The following is a 20,034-nucleotide window of genomic DNA, read 5'->3' as shown; positions in this document are numbered from 1 at the left end:
AAACGGGTCACAATGGTTTCGTTAATAAATATTATTTCATATTCTGGATGGAATTATGCAAAAGAATATTCATGAACCCTGCTTGATGGCGTTTGTAAGCCAATGAGCCATTTAATTTATTATGACGTCACATAGCGAAATAGAAAGCACACACGCATAAGCCAATTCTGGATGTCTGTATTTGATAAGGTCCGAGTTTGAAACATTTTTGGGAAACCTTATTTAAACAAATTATTCTCTCGGAAATGGAAAGCTTCAACGCCGACAGCAAGTTTTAAACAAAATTGTGCAAGAAGTAAACGTTTAGTCTGTTTTGGTTCAAAACGGGTAAGTCTATGGTAGCAGCACATCGTCCAAATTAGAAAATATATACCTTATCTTGATTCATAACGTGTAAAGATATCAAAAGCAGCAACTGTCCAGTACTTAATGCCCATCTCATCCACATACAAGATTTGAAAAAAAAAAAAATTAAAAAAATGGAACAACAAGCTTACCTTCACCGATGGTTCTCGTAGAACGAATGAAAATTCGTCATAAAGTGAGTGCCTTGAAAGTTCAATACTGTTCACAAGTGCGTCTTAAGATCTCTGCATCAAAGATCTATTCGAAGACAAATAAAGGCCCATATTATTTGCTTTAAAATAAATTTATGGGTATTTTACTCAAGCTGGTCTTGGATGATATCAAAATAAACTTGTGTTTAATAATAATAAAATAATACACAGCACTTACAAAGCGCACAGTATCTGACAAAAATGTAAGTACGCCGGTTCGTAAAGACAAACGTCCTTGTATAGGATTGCTGCCATTCTTGAATGACCACCATTAATCAACTTTTTTTCTTACAGAAACACAAAGAAATTGACGTACAATATACCCCTAAAAGGGTAAGAATGTTTCTCCCAAAATGGTAAATCTTAAAAGTAAGATATCCCTAGTTCTGCTTACCAGAACTTTGCGCTCCGCAGAGGCCTAAAAAAACACGGCAACTGTACGCGAACAATTCCGCAAGGGAAGCATGAACCTACGGCTGGTCCGGCCGCAATTTATTTTGCAGTTTAGAATATTGCCATCCTCAAACATTTTCCGTATTTATTTTTAAGTACTCCCCTTATTGAATCGATTTAGAAGAAGAAAAAACCTGTTTGAAAAGCAATACGACAGTGGTAATTTCAGTGCTAAACAAAACCTAAAGGAATTGACGTCCGGTCGTCGCCCAGAGACAAATTTTTGTAAATAAATTCTTGTAAACAATTCTTGTAATTTTATTTTAAGAAATTCATAACTAGACCAGAGGTTGTAACTCCTTCTTTTTTAATTAAGCCAACGCATTGCTGTAAAAATACAAGAAAATGATCAGGGACCAATTTCAAAGAGCTGTTTAACACAAAAACATTGCTAAGCATACACAAAATATGCTTACACGAGTAAGGTTACCAGCCAAACCTCAATGTCCAATATACAATTTGTGACTGGTATCCTGCTCATTTCAGCTTAGCATACAATTATTAAGCAATCTGTTTAAGCAGCTATATGAAATTGGGCCCTGATGTAAAGCACACATGATGTGAAGACAGACACAAACCACGTTGAACCAATGAATGTCACTTTACCTGCTTGGGAAATTGAAACCCGATCGACAAGATGCAAACAAGACAAGCTTAAACGTATCTATCTCAAACTTCACTCCACCCTGTCTGCAGAGTGCAACGCCATATATAAGAACCCGATATCCTAGGAAGTATCAGGGACTTGAAATGAGCTGATTACCACTGATCTACCACCAAAAGCTTTTAGTACACTATACCCTTCCCGAAGTGCTCACTAATACTGTTAAAGATTTCCCGTCACTGACTATACATAAAGGAGGCGGTATGTATGAGCGCGAAGCTCAGGTATAGCCATGGGGCATGTTCAATGCTATCTTCTGAAGATAGCAGAAACTATACATGTCATATGTACATGTATAACCTTGATGCAAGGTGCGATTAGCCTGTGCCACGTGGTGCGTGTTTAAAGCCGCCGTAATGCGATAAATGTACACTCTCCTGACATGGTAGTAGAGTTTGGTATACAATGGCGAGGTAAAATGTTAACAGATTTCCTTTAAAGCCACCATTCGGTGTTTGTCATCTTCTTAAAACACCATCATAAGCAAGTGGTTCCCCTCCAAAGGTAAAATATATCAATTTGTCCCTTTAAAACTTCAGGTCAGTTTGACACCCAATTCCAGGTCATACCCAGAAATAGGCTTGGCACCCTGTGACTTGTAGAATCCCGGTTAACTTTAACCCGGGAGTTTCTAAAGTGCCTCTGCGCAATTGGCTCTCTGAGATTCACATTTGTTGTTTATACACCTGGGTGAAGAGAATAAATTATGGTTAAGTGCCACAACAGAGTCTGAGTCGGTCAGCGTGGCGAATATATACTGGTTATGTCATTCCATAACGAACATGGAATCAAAGTATAGTCTTTCTGCCCGTTTTTTTTTTTTTGCTGGAAGGGACACTTTTTTGCCAACATTCTTATCATTAATGATGGCGTAATGCTCAATGCATGACGAAGAACCAATCTGGTGCCATCGCCATAGAGTGAGATACAAACTATTTCTGTGACGTCACACTATTGATGAAAGTGCAGATTATTTTTACGAATCTACACTTCACTGTAGATTCATTATGAATCTACACTAAACAGTAGATTCGTTACGAATCTACACTAAACAGTATAGATGCGTTACGAATCTACAGTTGAGTGTACAAATTAGAGTGTACAAACTACAAAGATTGGGGGAAATAGTTTAAGTTAGATATAGACTCTAAAGTGTAGATTCGCGATTAAAATGTACTCGCCTTCGGCCCGTACTTTCTGCGAATCAACACGTTATCGTCTATTTTAACACGTTGCCTTGGATTATTTTTTTGACTCCCATAAATGGCCGACCGTGTTAGTTTGCACAATATAAGGAAAACCACGCAACTTCGAGGCAAATTTGTGTGGATCATTGTATTCTACTTTTTAAACATTTTTCAAACCATATGCATTTTTATAAAAAAAAACGGTTACAAACGCTTTACGAAGACCAACTCGACCGATCCAAGGCAACGTGTTCCTTTAACATAGCTAACAACAGTCGGCTAGGTTTCGTCTTGAATCCAACGATTAGGGTTTCGGAGTTCATTACAATCGGGACTGCTGTGAGCACCAGTGGACCATACTTGAGTTACATTCATGGCACTGATTGGAATTGTTCCTTGCTAGTCAATTCCAAACACAAACAACCAACATAGTCCAGAAAATACGGAAATTGGAAGAGGTTCAAATTCACCGGGAGTAATGACCGTCAACTGTGCCCATTTCCTTGGCTCTACATTACGGGGTAATTTTGCGCTTCCAATGGTCGACATTCGCCGGGTACAATGGTCGACATTCGCGGGTACAATGCCCCCAAGTTTTGTCTTCATTTGTTTTTGCAAGTTCGACCCAAACTAGGCTAAAAACCACTCTTTGTAAGGGGATTAGAAGACAAATATTAAAGATTAAAGTAACGCAGGGGAGCTAAAGGTAGGATTTAATACTCCTCTAAAACAGTCTAGATTGTAGGATGGAGGGAAACATGCACCAGGCGAGGAGTTCCAGATATATGCAGTATGAAGCTATAGACTTTGACATGCTGCCTCCGTGTTGGTCATGTTCCTCGTATCGGCAAACAATAATGAATGCTATAATAATCATTTTGCAAATAGGAACCAGACTGTTTTGCTCATCCAGCCTCGGTATGGTAACATTGATATCAATGGGAGAAAATCAAGATGGCTACACCATGATAAAGGTCTATTGAATAGACTCCTTGCTCTATATCTCAGCAAGCCTGGTGTCACGCTCAAACGTTGTAATGTGGATGAAATCGTTGACTCTCAGAACCAAATTATTGCCCATCCGCCAACAACCACGTCGGCAACCATGCAGTACAAAACTCCATCAAAAGATGTGATCGCGTCAAACAAACAATCTTGCTTATTTCAATTGCTCCGATCAAAATGAGTGTTTATTTGGGGATCTTCATCTGCTATTTAATGTTTTCTACCGTTGATATCATTTCAGGCAAAAATGTTTCTCTGGAGGATTGGTGCTGGATCGATCGATCTTCATAATCAGTGAAACTGAAACTAGTTATAAGTTCTTGGATTTGTTTATGTTAATAAGAGAAACAGACGCAAGCTGCCCCCCCCCCCCGCTTTGGTTGGATGTATTTGGTCGTTAGATGGCGCTATTTAAACAAACCGCCAGCTGACTTGCCTTCGTAGGTGACATGACAAAATGAAAACTACTTGTGATTTGTAAAATAAAATAAAAACAATTTAATGGCATAACAAATTAGAAACGCACTTTAAAAAATGACATAGCAGCTTTCCTTCATGTGCTTTACAGAATGACTAATATTGATTCCAAGGTCTGTTTTAGGTTTCTAAAATGCACATTATGGAAGGAAGTGTCGCTCAACCAGGCAGGCTGATCTGTGGCCTCGATTGACGGCTTGGCATGGGAGTAGGTTTCCGGTAAGAGTGCGGTCTTTCTGCACTGACTGGACCACAAAGACCGCAACCCAAATGATGTGTAACACCACTATCAGCCTTGCATGAACTGTAAAGTGCTATGCAGACAACAACAATTTACTAGGGTCCCTTGCTTAATTTAAGCAAGGTTGTAAAATTAACCAATGTTTGACAAGATTTCGCAAGAGAACCTCGACAAATTCTTCACAATGAAAAGTTTCAAACACCATTAACAAGTTGATACACAATGTGGACTACCTTTCAATTTAAAGTCTACTTTCAGGAAAATTTGAAGGCTCCATTAGATTTCGAGAAAATCTTGAAATCAGGTGAACACAATATTTTATTTTCTTGTGCTTCCTGGGAACTACACGTGAATTTAAAATGTGTTTTTTCTTCGTGAATCTGCAATCGGTACGTTCACCACGCTACGCTTCAAGTTTCTCAAGACCCTAAATTAATATGTCAATACCGCACATGCCGCTCGGAAAAATCGTTCAACATTCTGCTTTTCCCGGAAACGAAAGAATTGAGAAGCGATGAGTAATATTTCAGTTTGGAGGCCTTTTTATTTATATCAAGTAATAGACCACAACTTGAGGAAAGTGACTTTGTCAATTTGAAAAAAGAAAAGTTTGAGTAGCAGGTTCAAATTTCACTTTGTCTTTGTTCAAACCAAAAATTATTACAATTTACCTGGACAGTTTCCCTTGTGGTCTATTACTTGAAATAAATAAATTTGTCTACCCTTTTGTAATTATTATTTATTTGACAAAAGGCACGACAATGAATCGACTACACAACAATTGAAATAATGTAGTACCACACTTAAAGTATACGAAGAGAAACATGAAAAAAACATATCAAAGTTATTCTCTCCGCAATTAAACTTCGGCTGGTGCTCCTTTTTCACCAAACATGTTGAACAAATAATTTCACATGCTTGAGAGAAATAAGACAACTGTGAACACACGGAGTTCTCATCACGATGTAGGTCAAACAGTCGGCAGGTTGTGGTTTTTATTTGAAGTCCCTTAGTTCAAAAGGTCACAAAACCGTACCTTGAGGGAATTCCGGATCCTTCTAACAGAAACCCTTCTCTTTTAGACAGGACGAGGGAAATAAGCAGACAGAAACAGTGTGCGTGTTTGTACTGTGTGTTTGGGGGAAAAAATCTCAGGTAACACAGAAAGCAAGAGGTTTTAAATCAATTTCTTCAGAAAACCAAACGAACCACCCCTTTAATCTAAAACAACATTGTAAATTGAGGCCTTCCACTTTCTCTCCCGACAGCAGAGCGGATGTTTTATTTGTGAATTCCTCTTGATTGACACGCCAATTACTGGATGAGTGTGAATTGTTTCCAAATCATGCCAACAAAAAGACTCTGAAGTACCCCCTGCCCGAACCAAAAGGCCACGAGTGTCCACGGTTAAACAACCATCATTTTCAAGTATCCTTCACATACTCTCACCATCTCTCACAAGGGACTTGGTGTTACGGTTTTCTGTACAGTACTACGGTTAGCTGTTACTCAAGTTGAAAGCTCTGTGACAAAAGGGGAACTTTGGCTGAAGAGCTTGCGGCTGGCTGGGTTGTTTTTGTTGAAGGGGTTCGTAGCTGGAGATTACTATAAACTACAATAACGGCTGTATCGATCGTGGTTTATGCCAAAACTGTTGAGCATCCTATCATTTTTCGGTGTTCTTTAGTATCGGCAAGGGAACAAGTTGTGAAGTTACGGCAAGGGAACAAGTTGTGAAGTTACAGGTGAGTTTTGTTGGTTTCTTTCCTCCCAATTCTTGCAGCTTATTCACCACTTTTTGTTCTCGTTTATTGGTAAATGTATGAGGTTCCTAAATTAGAAACGGGTCCATTTCTGGGTCATTTTAACACAGATTCGAGGTCGCGGGGACCAAGAAAATGTGCCAGTGCCCACGGGACCCGGAACCCGAGTCACTTCTGAACCGGTAGTTTTTAGAGTGAAATATGTTGTTATGCTTACCATTATCCGTATGAGCAATACATCATTGGCGATGGCTGATATAAAATGTAGGAGTTCCATCTTTCACTTAGTCAAGATAAGGTACGCCATCAGTCATGTTGTTAGGGTTGATGTACTTGGATTTCCAACCTTTTGAATAAAAATAAAGTGCATGAATGTGTCTTACAGCACGCAGCTTCTTTTAAATTAAAACAAAGGTAAAAGCTTGCAAAACTGCTGTCATGTGTTTTTCACTATACACGGTACAACATTGGCAAACATTCATAGTTTACTTATCCTAAAAGTACCTGTACTGGTTTTCGTTTTACGGTTTGAACCAAGATCAGCCATATTACTAAACTACTGGTACTATAATATTCGTAAAAAAAATCGTGGAAAATTACTTCTTTCTCAAACTATGTCACTTCCGAGGGAGCCGTTTCTCACAATGTGTTATACTATCTCCCCATTTCTCGTTACCAATTGAGGTTTTATGCTGATCATTATTTTGAGGAAAGAAATAGTGACAGATTATTTACGACTTTCTGTAATAATGACATATTTAAGACAGAGGAACCATCAAGCATGTCTCTTTATTCAAAGCTGGTCATCTCCAGATCAGAGGGAGCTTTATCACAAGGTTGTTTTATGATGAAGTGGGTCATTATTTCATAGGTCAATTAAGTCAATAGGTCAATATAATACAAAGAAGGAAGTGGCGCCCTCAAGCCAATGTTGTCCTCAAGGTTACGGGATTGGAAAAGCCGACAAAAAGGTGTTCATGTTTTGGGTGATCAACCATTTTTTTTACAGGCCTACATAACAAACCTGTGAACTTTTCAGCTTAATCTGTTGTGCGAGTCAGGAGACGAGATAGTGAAAAACATGCACAATTCTCAGCATATAAACAGATTGTCCTTAATTTTGGTTGTTACAACCAAAATGAGCTTTTGCGTTCTTTTAAATTTTCTCGAAAAAGACTTAGTTGCAGAGGGAAATAATTACCTAGAAATATTGCCCTTTGAAAATAAATTTCATTTCAAAAGGTTGTAGCGATTTTGAGCCATTGCCAAAATCCGGGGCGATTACATTCATGCAGGAAGAATTATTCGTAATTGGATTACACAATCTGAAATTTTTTTCTGACTGTTCGTTTCTCAAATGATTCAAACTTTTTTGGGGGAAATAAAAAAAAACGACATGATTCCCATAGTTAGAAGTGAAATAATTCTCAAAACGCTTCATTATCGAACATTATTAACATTAATTGTATACCTTCCCTTTAATGTCATATAAAACGAGGGGAAACAAAAATGTACAGAATTTTTTTTTTCTCAAGTACAGCTTACTCGATAACGCCTCATTGAGCTCCCATTCATGGTTTTTCCGGAACACTTCAAGAATTTATTAAAAAATCCATGGAACTAATTAAATTTTGATGGTTGGGTAGTCCGGGGAGACTTAGATGGCTCCCCAGAGCACAGGAAGGCCTTGTCGGCCGTTCTTTTCGTCGTTCGTCAGGGTGCTTGGAGGGGGCTAGGGCCGCCGACTGGCCTCGCAATGTACTCATCACTTTCGCTTGTGCTACCGGGGCCACGAACCTTTACAGGCAGTATAGCTTTATTACATTCAGATCAAATTATACTAGGCGTTCAACAAAGGTAGAATATTTGATAACAAATATATAGACAAGTATAGGATTTGAAACTTTGCATGGTGGAATTTGAAATACGGTATAAAAAAGTTTGCGGTAACACCATGTAATGATTGTCTCTAATATTATTGAGTCGGATGGTTCTGAAAAGAATTGTGTAACAATGTATTTGATTGCGCAAAAATAAGTGCTATTTTAACACCCTGTGTTGTAGATTTGTATCATTTTTTGAATATATGACGACACCCACGTGCCAATTGGAACGTTGCATTGTACTTTGTCTATGCAAGTCTGTAGAAAACTCCCAATTATTGGAAATGATAAAATCATAAACAATTTGCAAATAACTCGAGACAACTTAAAATAGCCCATTCAAGTACATAAAGTGTTATGACATAAGTGTAAAAATAGTTAGTATAAGCACTTTCATGCAGAAATCTCGTTTGAATTGGTTCATTTCTTTGAATGATTGATAGCCATACATAGTTTACATGACAATTGATTTATAGGGTACGCTTGCGATTACCCATGTTCCCACTTCAAAGCACTATAAACTCTAGTTGCAACGACAGAGCACGGGGCAAACAAGATGCATTTGTCAAATTCACAGTTCGTTCTTCCACTTCACGAAACGTCGATGAACTATGTAGTATAGTTCTCTGTTTTAGAAATTCGGACCAGCATTTTTGATACTCGTAAGACTGCTTCAAATCGGTATATAGGTACTCTCTTTGACTCAAGGTAAGGAACGACATCTGTAAAATTATTGCAAAGGTTCTAACCTCACTGTTCGCTTACACTCTTTGCATCAATATAATGTACATAACGTGCATTTAAAGTGTTAGCTAATGTAAGTTTATTCAATTTGCATCAATATAAGGTACATCACTGGTACAAATGCTGATAGCTACTGTTAGTTTACTCTCTCTCTGCATCAAGATAAAGTACATCACTGGTATAAATGTACCTACTTGTAAGTTAGTTATTTGCATCAATGTAAGGTGCATCACTTGTAAAAATGATGCTAGCTTATTGCATTAATAACAGGTATGTTTTCATGGTATAAGTGAAGCTACTGTAAATTTACTCTCTTTGTAGCAAGAAGGTACAACACTGGTATAGCTACTGTAGTGTTTTGTTCTATTTGCATTCCAAGAAGGTACAACACTGGTATAGCTACTGTAGTGTTTTGTTCTATTTGCATTCCAAAAAGGTAATCACTGGTAGATACTGCAACTCTTTGCATCAATAAGGTACATCACTGTAATAATTATTGCTACTGTACGTTTGAACATGTATGTGCATCAATATAAGGTGCATCACTGTATAAGCATGTAAGCTTACTGTCTTTGAATCAATATAAGGTACATCACATAAGCATGTTAGCTTACTGTCTTTGAATCAATATAAGGTACATCACTGTATAATATAAGCTTACTGTCTTTGAATCAATATCAGGTACATCACTGTATAAGCATGTAAGCTTACTGTCTTTGAATCAATACAAGGTACATCACTATATAAGCTCGTAGTTTACACTCTTTGCATCATGGATACAGTACAGCTCAGTTTTGCTGCTGTAAGTGTCATGTTGCATCAAAGATAAGGTACCGCGCTGGTTTTGATGCGTCTACTGTTACTTTCTATGCATCAAGATATACAATATCCCCAACGCGGAATGCAACTCTGAGAAAACATTTCATGTGGAAATGTGAAGAACCCAAACAAGTAACTGATACTGCTCAATGTATTTTGGCTAAGTGCCCATCTCTATCAAAGCGTGCCTGGAATTGTTTCACGAACTACAATCCATTAAAGAAAGCGTGTAAAACATCATCACTTGTGATTGACGAGCCGGAGGACACCTCGAGAGACTTTCTCCAATCTATCACAATCATTTTATGGGTTCAGCACAACGAGTTGGTTGTTGATTTATACACCATAATAACACCCAAGGAGTTAGGAGTTTTATGGGCACATTAAAGGGCTGAGAGCACGACTATGTATAGTTGCTATAACAAGCACAATGTTAAATGGATTTCATTTCAAGCCACATTTTCAAAAATGGTTGTATATTGGATTTTAATTGATATTGCGAATAGAAGTCACTTTGTTTGGGTTAATCGAAAAATGCATGGGCGAACACAAGGTGCCAGTTCTGCAGTTGAACCGAAACCACGCGACCAAAGAAAACTGGTCCCTCTATATGTCAAAACACAGTACTGAACTTTCTTAAAAGCAATTTGGTTTGGACAGTCGAGTTTTCAAGAAACATCATGGGGATGCCAAGTTAGAACATAGGTCAAAAAATAGCATTTGAATAAATAATATGCATTTTATTTTCATTGTTTGTTTACCAAATTATTTGGATTGAATGAACAGATCAATATGTGAAATCAGATTTGGGATGTATTTGGTAGGTATATTACGAACACATTAACAAATTTAGCAATGTCCACCAAGGAACAGATAAAAATACAGCCAAAAAGTTCACAACTACAACGCTAAATTTCTCCATACAAGGTGACAACATTTCCAATTTGTACTAAATTTACCCTCATACATGACACAAAGGCGTTTTTATTGGGTCATTTTCACTCCCTTCTTGACAAATCACAGGCGCGGACCGCGGGTCACCAAAAGTTACCAAAACGCGCTTTAAAAGAACAGTCAGACACCGCTCAATAAATCAAAATGATAAATAGTTCTCGAACGAGGCGTTGCTTTTTATCTAAAGCGACCGGTGCCGTAATTTATAGCTATACAGCTCTCTTTCAGCGAGCGAGCTTCGTTAAAGAAAACAAGTCCTGCCCCCGATGGGGAGAATTAGGGCAATAATAATACACACCTTGTTGGCTTTTTGCAGGTGGGGATAAATTCAGGTTGGGAAGTGTGAGGTAGAGAAGTATTTCTTGGAGTTGGGATTCAGACTTTCTGTTTTGAGGAGTGAAGGAGGTTTTTATAAGAGAGTCGTGCGGAACACTTTTTGTATAAAGGTAAGTTTTGTGGAGTTTTAATTTTGTTGTTGTTTACGTTTATGAAGGAAGCCATCTTTGAAATTAGCATCTGCATTGTATTTTGGTAAGCAAAATTATTTTGTGCTTAGCTACTTTTTGTATTTATTAAGTAACTCCATGGAATAGGACATCGCATTCCATTTCATTTATTCAATTCAATTCAATTCAATTAAACTTTAATCATCATTTGCAGGCAATTACAAGAGTAGAGCAGCTCCATATAAAAATATTAAGAGAAAATTATACAATATACAATAATTTAAAAATATAAAGATTACTTGACAAAATGACAAAGCAGACAATGTACAAATGGTTGAAACCACAGCAATTATATACAAAATGGCATTCAATTCAATTCATTACAGCTTCCGTAACAGAAAAACAAGTAATTACAAATGTTCAGTTATAGCAAAACTACTGCAGGAGACCAGTCAAAGACGGCGCAGTGTAAACAGGCTGGTAAACTTGTGTGCTATTATATATATATTTTTGTATATCAACAACTTTTTGTTTGTTTGTTTTGAGCAGCTCTACAAGCAATTCGCTGTAATGGGTTGGGAACAAAGAATCTCCTTTCACATAGGCATAATGACAGACTAATAACATAACTATATTGTTTTTAAATTTGGGTGCTTTTTGGTTGGTTGATAATTTACTAGAAAAAAAACAGAAAACTAAAATTTTGAGATTGCACAAAATGCATAGCTCTTTGACACCAACTGTGCGTTTCTAAAGACTGTATGAAATACGCGTTCCGAGCCAACATATCGCCACGAATCATTTCTTACCAACCGACCCTTCCGAATAATCCGGAATACCACAGACCTGATTGAATGGAACCGTGTCGTCACGGTTGACTTACAGAAGACAGAACACTACTCTAAAGGTAACAATAATTAGGACGTTTTGATGTTCCCAAAATTGCTTTTGAAACGTAGAATTTGACATTAAAGGCACTGGACACCTTTTGGTAATTGTAGACCAGTATTCTCACTTGGTGTATCCTAACAAATGCATAAAACAGAAACATCTGATGTGAAAATTTTGCCTTAATTGGTCATCAATGTTACAAGAGAATAATGAAAGAAAAAACACCCTTGTTGCACAAATGTGTGTGCTTTCAGATGCCTGGTAAAGGGCTTGAACGAGAAATATACTCTTACTCAAAAACTATACGCTACTTCAGAGAGAGCCATTTCAAAATCTCACATTGTTGTATACTATTTTTTTCACTTGAGGACAATTCTTCAACAGTGGTGAAAATCTTGTAAAGATGTGCTTGTTTAAAAATCAACAGAGTGTTTCAGAACCCTGCTTTATGGGGACCTCTTTTGATCTCGGGTTCACTGTAATGTTAACCCTAGTACAAAACCGAGGGCATCCCTGTTTTATTTTGTAAGACCAATGATGCTATTCTAACAAAAAAACAACAATATTTGAGAGCAAACATCTGGCAAGTCAAATAAAAAAAGGGCCCCAGAACATCAAATGCAAAGCCTCAACTTTCTTTTGTTCTCAAATCCACACTAGGTTTGCAATGCCACCTCAAAAATCCACTTCTCGAGATCTTGAAGACAACGATATAAACACAAAACACACTTTGCGAGGAGCGATTATTTTATGAGTCCGTACGTGATGTTTTTTCAAGATGCAGCTGACTACCCCAAAAGGTGGGGACGCTGTCGGAAGATTTAGGATCAACTGTCAGTTTTTTTTTACCGAGTTTGACCTGACCGCAAACAGCATGCCATAAATACGATAATACTGACTGATTTAAGACTAACTTATGAAGATTTAAGACTAACTTATGGAGCGGTAAAAAGGCTCAGCACAAAGTACCACCGCATCAAACACTTGAGAAGTATAACTATTGTGTTTAACACCTAATAATGACAATTTTGGGAGAGTTATTACACGATTGCCCACACCCGAACGGTAATGGTTTTCCATTGCTCGGAAAACACCTTAAAGGTGCTACTGCGTTGCATTATTTCAAACAAAAAAACTAACGACTGTTTCGTCGTTAGAGGGCCAAATCAATGGTGTGCACAACTCTTGCCGAGTATTAATGCGAGCATTTTTTGTTGTACGATGATGACAAAGAACTCTCACAACATCCAGGTCAGAATTGACCCGGATCCGGGTCAGAATTGACCCGGGTCCCGTGGGGACTGACCCACTTCTGACCCGAAATCTGTGTCAAAATGACCCAAACAATGGTCAAAATGACGCAGAAACCGAGGTTAAAATCCACTTCAATACTTCTAAATGTCTTTAAGATGTGACCAAAAGCAGAACTTAGGTCTGCAAGTGATATACGTTTCCTTTAAAGACACTTCACAGTATTAGCAATTGTCTTATCACTTGATGTATCTCAACACATGCATAAAATAACAAACCTGTGAAAATTTGAGCTCAATTGGTCGTCGAAGTTGCGAGATAACATTGAAAGAAAAAACACGCTTGTCACACGAAGTTGTGTGCTTTCAGATGCTCGATTTCGAGACCTCAAAATCTAATTCTGAGGTCTGGAAATCAAACTCGTGGAAAATTACTTCTGTCTCGAAAACTATGTCACTTCAGAGGGAGCTGTTTCTCACAATGTTTTATACTATCAACCTCTCCCCATTACTCGTTATCAAGTAAGGTTTTATGCTAATAATTATTTTGAGTAATTACCAATAGTGTCCACTGCCTTTAATTCACCATAAATAACGTTTCACTTGTAATTGCACGTGCAAATCCCATCATGATTTACGACATTTACGATCTTTGCAATTCCTCCCATTATTGTCTTCATCTTCATGACATCTCGGCTGGTTGATGAGTCGAGTTTAAACAGAGGTTAGAATAAACGCATTTACAAGATTTATCATCCTGGGTAAAATTTTACTGTCCAAGGCTTGATCAGCGCCCAAATAGCGCCCTCTTGTGGATTAACCTCCGTCATTAGCCTACATTCCTTGTCTCAGACTTGAAAGTAAGACTACTTTTCAGACAGCATAGGGTACTGATCAAAACAGGATTCAATACGGAACAAACACCGTCAAAGAAAAATGAGCTGAAATCCGGCTGTCAAGATTATCAAAATAATTCGAAACACGGCCAATAAGAACGTGCGTAAAAACCCTGACAATAAGCATACATTGCCTTTTCTTTGTTTTAACCGAGGCATGGTCACCGAAATTTAGTGAAAGTTCACAGAAAGCAAGATAATTGAACTAAATTGAGGCATCCCCATCCAACTTCCCTTTAAAGACACTGGACATTGTAGTTGTCAAAGACCAGTGTTCTCACTTGGTGTATCTCAACATGAGCATAAAATAACCAACCTGGGAAAATTTCAGCTCAAGTGGTCGTCGAAGTTGAGAGATATCTATGAAAGAAAAATAACAACCTTGTCACACGAAGTTGTGTGCTTTTAGATGCTTGATTTCGAGAGCTCAAATTCTAAATCTGAGGTCTCGTAATCGAATTCGTGGAAAATTACTTCTTTCTCGAAAACTACGTCATTTCAGAGGGACCTGTTTCTCACAATGTTTTATACTATTAGACTCTCCCCATTACTCGTAATCAAGAAAGGTTTTTGATACAAATTATTTTGAGCAATTACCAATAGCGTCCACTGCCTTTAAGCAGCAACACTGTTTATACTTTCCCCGTTTGCATCCTTTCTCCTTTTCAATACAAAGTGAAACCGACTAAAACAAGCCCGGGGCAATTGTCCCGTCTAGACTTTTACAAGTTAAGTTGACCCAAGGGTCAAGTACGTTGGGAATTATTGATAGACGCTTAGTTTAGTTTTCATAAGAGATGCGGTATAAACAGATAAGTGCAAATTGTTATTTTTTTCCCGGCAAGTGATTTTGTTCTCTCTTTGTTGCTGTTGGCAAGTAAGCATTAGAAGAAAGCGTCTTCTTTCCCTAACTTGTCATTGTAAATAAATTTCGTTTTTTTACTTTTCATACTGGTATCTGTACACAATCGCGGAATTTTCTCAAAAATAATTGATAACAAACAAACAAATACACTAACAAACAAATGTATCGCTACACATTCATGCAGGTTTGGAAAAAAAAGCAGGTTATACAAAACATCGCTCTTGCTGCTAAGTTTATTACATTCTGACCAGTAGGTGGCGCTAGTTAGTATGTTACAGTACTTGTTGACTAATAACTTTCGGCGCTCAACTCTCAGTATATAGGTCTGCATTGGTCGTACTGTACTGAGGGCGTTTTGTAAGCTTGTGACGTTATGTGCGTTGAGTGTAACGCCTCGAGGTAAGACTATGGTATACAAATAACATGTTTCACGCTGCCGCAGTTGTCTTTGCGGGTTTATGCGGGGCAAACATCGGGTGAAGGGGTTAAGCGGACGGTCACACCCCAAATCTATACCCGTGACAAACAAACCGTAGTTATAAGTCTTGTCTCACAAGGATATTATTTCAGCTGCAGAACTAGCCCTACTGTCGGCCTTTTACTTTGGTAGTATACTACTGTTTATACAGCACGAGCAAGTCCTTAGAAAAAACATACGTGCGTCTACTTTCGCCCTTCTGCAGTGTACTCGAATTATTCTCGCATGTCATAGGGTTGGAGGATAAAAATCGGTGAAATCTTCGAATTTAGTAAAAAAAAAACACTAGTAGTTTGCAAAATGCCGTTAAATTAAAATGGCGGACGCGGGGAAAACTTTGCTAGAGATTCATGTTTCATGATTGCAATTAGAGCTGTGACACTCAAAATATTAATAATCATACGTTCTCTACCTTAAATTTTGTCACGAGATTATTTGAGGGCATATTTGGCAGTTTGAGACGGCAATGTTTATCTGTTGAACCATAAAGGACTCTTATGAAATTAATAACCCATAATTTTCTTTTAAAACAATCAATATTTTCCCCTCACCACAGGTACACACCCTGAAACTCACTATGACTTCAAACAGCACCCTCACACACTTGCTAACCATAGCAGTTTGGATAACGATATTAGCCATTTCCACAGCGTGGGCTCGGCCCGGTGGTAGGGGCGGCCACACCGGGGGACAACCCGTGGACAGATTGCCTCTGTTCCCGGACAAGTCAGCTTGGTGTGAGGCGCAGGGTATACAGCAAGTTATCAGCCATGAAGGATGCACGTCAAAGAAAATTTCTAACAAGGTTTTAATTTTTTTATTTTTTTATGTAAAGATACAAGAATATTGTGCCAGGTTTTTCTCCTCTTTTTGATGGGTTTGTACACAATTATACGTAGTTTGTTCCCCCCAAAACATGACGATTCACTAATATGAATAAATTTAATTAAATATTCTTGAATTGGACAAAGACAAATTGACTAGAGCGGAAATCTCAACAGGGCCAAATTAAATCCATACTAATCAAGATTCCTGTAAGATCTTGCAAAAAAAAAAAAAAAAAAAAAAAAAACTATATATAACTTATTTATTTTAACCATTTAAACATCGATTAATTAATTTATTCATTCATTTCAAGGCAGCACTCATACAATATCCAAAGAACTAACAGTACAAATTAGAGCACAATTCTGCGGATAGTCAAAAAGCGGAAAATAATCACTATCTAAAGACGATCCAGATAAAAAAAATTAAAAAAATACAAACTACGAAGGAAAACATGAACAAAGACTTCATAAACAAATTGAAAAATAAAATCAACATTTTTTTTCTGGCATCTCCTGTGCAATTTTGGCCTATTTTAGTTTGAGGGAGGGGTCCACTACTCTTCACTTGACGAATAAACCATTCAATTCAATTCAATTCAATTCAGAGTAAATACAAATTGATTTGTGTTTCAGGTGTGTCTTGGTCAGTGTTATAGCTACAGTGTACCCCGCACGATGCCGGTCGAGCCAAACTCACAGCTTCATTACTGCAGTTGCTGTAAACCTTCAAGAGCCACCTGGCAAAAGGTAGCTATGGAAAGATTTCCATATCCTGTCATCACCACTTGTTCCCCATTTTTTACCAAAAGGAATATCTTAATGGGAAAAGTTTCCGTATGGCGCCACCACTTTTTCATTCGAAATAAAATAATATAGTATCTAATTTACCTGATTGATATATCCCTTTTTGTAAAAATGAGTGAAAAAGTGGTGGCGCCATATGGAAAGTTATCCTCTTAATGTTACCAACATGCAGGAATATCTCATTCTCACCAGAAGGTATATCTCATTTTTACCAAAAGGAATATCTCATTTTCAAAATAGGAATATCCCGTTTCTACCAAAAGGAGTATCTCATTTGATGAGATACTTAGACAATTTATTGCAAACATCTATCCCAATGATTTACGCATCAGCTTTTCTAAACGTTCGTTAAAACAATTATTTTCTAAATTTTCAACTCACCAATTCATCGTCCGGTACGCCAAACTGTTCCCAATACTTTTATAGTCACAGAAGTAACAAGTAACACCAAAATTGGCTGAACATAACGAACTAAGAAACATAGCTGTTCCCTATACGGTACAGAAGACCTCTCGTCTTGACGGCAAATGCAGGAATGAACCCAAATGCCGGTAAAGGGGAGTACGTTATACTCTAATCGACGACAGGTATTTCTTCAGCAATTACGCCAAGTCATAATTATTCAAATGTTTGCAACTAATAATGGGTCCCGTTGCCCAGGAATTTACTTTCACCAATGAAAGGAATTCTCTTCAGTGGACTTGTGGCCTACTACATTCATTGCACCTCACAAAGTGTTACGAATAATAATGCGTAAACAATGGCCATTACCATGGCATGCCCCACTGAGCAAAGGGCACCCCCCCCCCCATGTTCAAATGCTTTAACGGTTCACACTCTTTTAGTTTGACTCTAGTACAGTACCCCCCCCCCCCCCTTAAAGTCCTCTAAGAATTCCTGAGATTTCAAGAGCACATTGAGAACAGAAAAGCTGTATGGTTGGGGGGGGGGGTACAAACGGTTGATCACTATATTTTGGTGTTCGCATAATCAATGTAATACTGGTGCACCATTTCAAGGAACTACACTGACCATAATGACATTTGTAGTATTATTACAAAACATAGCTTGCAATTGTATGTGCCAAGCTAAAACTAGCAATAACCAGCTAGCAGCAATGTACACAGTGACTTGGTTGGTACATTTTTAAGTTGCTTTTAGCATTTGTTTTGTCTATTTAACATAATATGTTAATTAGACCATAGACACACACAAATATTATTTCTGGAAATGTAACAAAACAAATTATAACAATTTCATATTTTTCAGAAATGATATTTCTGAAACTCGGCCCCGTCCAGCTATGTTCACCCATACTGTGTTTGTATTCGGAATAATTTCATTTCAATCTTTAATTATATTTCACAGATGCCACTGGATTGCGTCATAGATACCGTTTCCCAAAAGGTGGACAAATTGGTGGAGTTGGTGCAAGAATGCGAATGCCAGAGTTGTACTGGTACAACCTCAAGTGGATTCGACGGATTCATTAATCTGTAAACTTTATCTGAGCGACCGAGGGCGCCCTATAAACTCACATCAAACCGCGTTTAACCTTTTAGTGAAGCCATGGAGGAAATGGTCAAGTTTTTTTCTTGAGACATAACGCCGGGAAATGTAAGGCACAAGGTTTGAAGTCGAAAAAGAAAGCCAAACAACGCCTGACCCACAAGACGTGATTTTGAATAGTTTATGAGTGTGCCCTTACAATTTATTTCTTTAAGGAGAAATGTCTTATGTATAAATATGAAGTAATACACCACAAGGGAAAACTGGCGACTGAGTCAAAGTTATATCATTTGGGGTTGATCAAAGACAAATTGACTTGAGCTGGAATTAAACCTGCGACCCCCCCCCCCCCGGATTCTGCCTACTGAGCTATAATGCGCACAAGCTGGTGTGATGTATCTTTCAGACATGTTTTTTTGCGGGCTCAATATACAGACAGACACAGATGTTGGCGGTCTTTACTATTTTGTCAATATTTTGGTTTAGGGTGCCTGTCCCAATCCTTTCAACCTGTTATTGCCATATATCAAGGGATCCCACCAAAGTTTATGAATTCAACCTGGGAAGCGGCAGCAGAGGGATTAATTGTAAATATTTATAACACAAATATGTACATATTAAATAACTATAATTTAAATCTTATTATTGTACCCGTTCCCTTAAAAATGTAGCTTAATCTTTTCATGATAAGGCTATTTTTATTCTAGCTTACCGTACATCATCACATCAGTGCCAGTATTAAATAAATTGTAACTCTAGATATTATGTAACATTTATCTTTTTATCTCGTAAGTATAAGATTTCATCTGTAGATATAAACTGAGGCACAGTATCGCTTACATTTCTACAGCAAACAACGTGCAGGGCTTATGGTTGTTCAAGTGCGGCCATTTTGTTTCTGTTTGCTTGCAGTTCCTTGTGACCAATATGGGGATGTTTATTAATGGCTAGATGATTTTGGCTAAGGTTATGGCTTGATAACCACACACATACATGCGATGTGTTTATGTTGTAAAAGTCACAGCCATAGCCAGATTCTAAATTCAGCCAAAGCAAGACAGAATCATAAGATTGCAAGCAATGTAATCCTCTCTCATTATGATACACGACATAAATTAATCACATAGACAACGTGATTTTGTGGGTAGAACAAAAATTATCTTGTCAATTGCTTATTTATTTTCTTCTTTCTTTTCAAAAAATATGATTTGTACAACTTCATCTATTATAAACTGTAAAATTAATTTAATAATCTCTATGCCAACTTAAATTTTATGTTTTAAGAATAAAGCTCAACCCTGAAGTGAGCCTCGATAATTGG

General features: G+C 37.6%; 1 protein-coding gene and 1 long non-coding RNA gene across 4 annotated transcripts; one reads left to right on the top strand and one right to left on the bottom strand.

Annotated features, from left to right (window-relative positions):
- Positions 1-503: 503 nt before the first annotated feature.
- On the bottom strand, positions 504-17,678 carry LOC117302778. The gene is made up of 3 exons (XR_004520456.1): positions 17,586-17,678; positions 6,565-6,693; positions 504-603 (listed from the first exon to the last, which is right to left on the bottom strand). It is a non-coding gene; the product is annotated as an uncharacterized LOC117302778 (long non-coding RNA).
- On the top strand, positions 5,697-20,030 carry LOC117302777 (neuroblastoma suppressor of tumorigenicity 1-like). Of its 3 annotated transcripts, none has more exons than XM_033786811.1 (5): positions 5,697-6,329; positions 11,064-11,193; positions 16,130-16,378; positions 17,034-17,147; positions 18,573-20,030. In XM_033786811.1, the coding sequence occupies exons 3-5, from the start codon at positions 16,151-16,153 to the stop codon at positions 18,702-18,704; spliced, it is 474 nt and encodes a 157-aa protein (XP_033642702.1). In that variant the 5' UTR covers positions 5,697-6,329; positions 11,064-11,193; positions 16,130-16,150; the 3' UTR covers positions 18,705-20,030. The 3 variants fall into 3 exon arrangements, with proteins under 3 accessions (XP_033642702.1, XP_033642703.1, XP_033642704.1); XM_033786812.1 differs by lacking the exon at positions 5,697-6,329 and adding an exon at positions 8,780-8,938; XM_033786813.1 differs by lacking the exons at positions 5,697-6,329; positions 11,064-11,193 and adding an exon at positions 11,989-12,100.
- The last annotated feature ends 4 nt before the right edge of the window (positions 20,031-20,034 follow it).

Source organism: Asterias rubens, chromosome 18 (genome assembly GCF_902459465.1).
Source record: "Asterias rubens chromosome 18, eAstRub1.3, whole genome shotgun sequence".
Taxonomy (NCBI): domain Eukaryota; kingdom Metazoa; phylum Echinodermata; class Asteroidea; order Forcipulatida; family Asteriidae; genus Asterias; species Asterias rubens.
Note: the sequence above shows the minus strand (reverse complement) of the source record. Positions and strands in the feature narration are given on the sequence as shown.

Bases quoted from the DNA above. Each gene is read 5' to 3' on its own strand.
- LOC117302777 (XM_033786811.1), top strand. From the start codon at position 16,151: ATGACTTCAAACAGCACCCTCACACACTTGCTAACCATAGCAGTTTGG. The intron at 16,379-17,033 runs GTTTTAATTTTT...TTTGTGTTTCAG, and splicing joins CAAAGAAAATTTCTAACAAG to GTGTGTCTTGGTCAGTGTTA. The intron at 17,148-18,572 runs GTAGCTATGGAA...TATATTTCACAG, and splicing joins CAAGAGCCACCTGGCAAAAG to ATGCCACTGGATTGCGTCAT.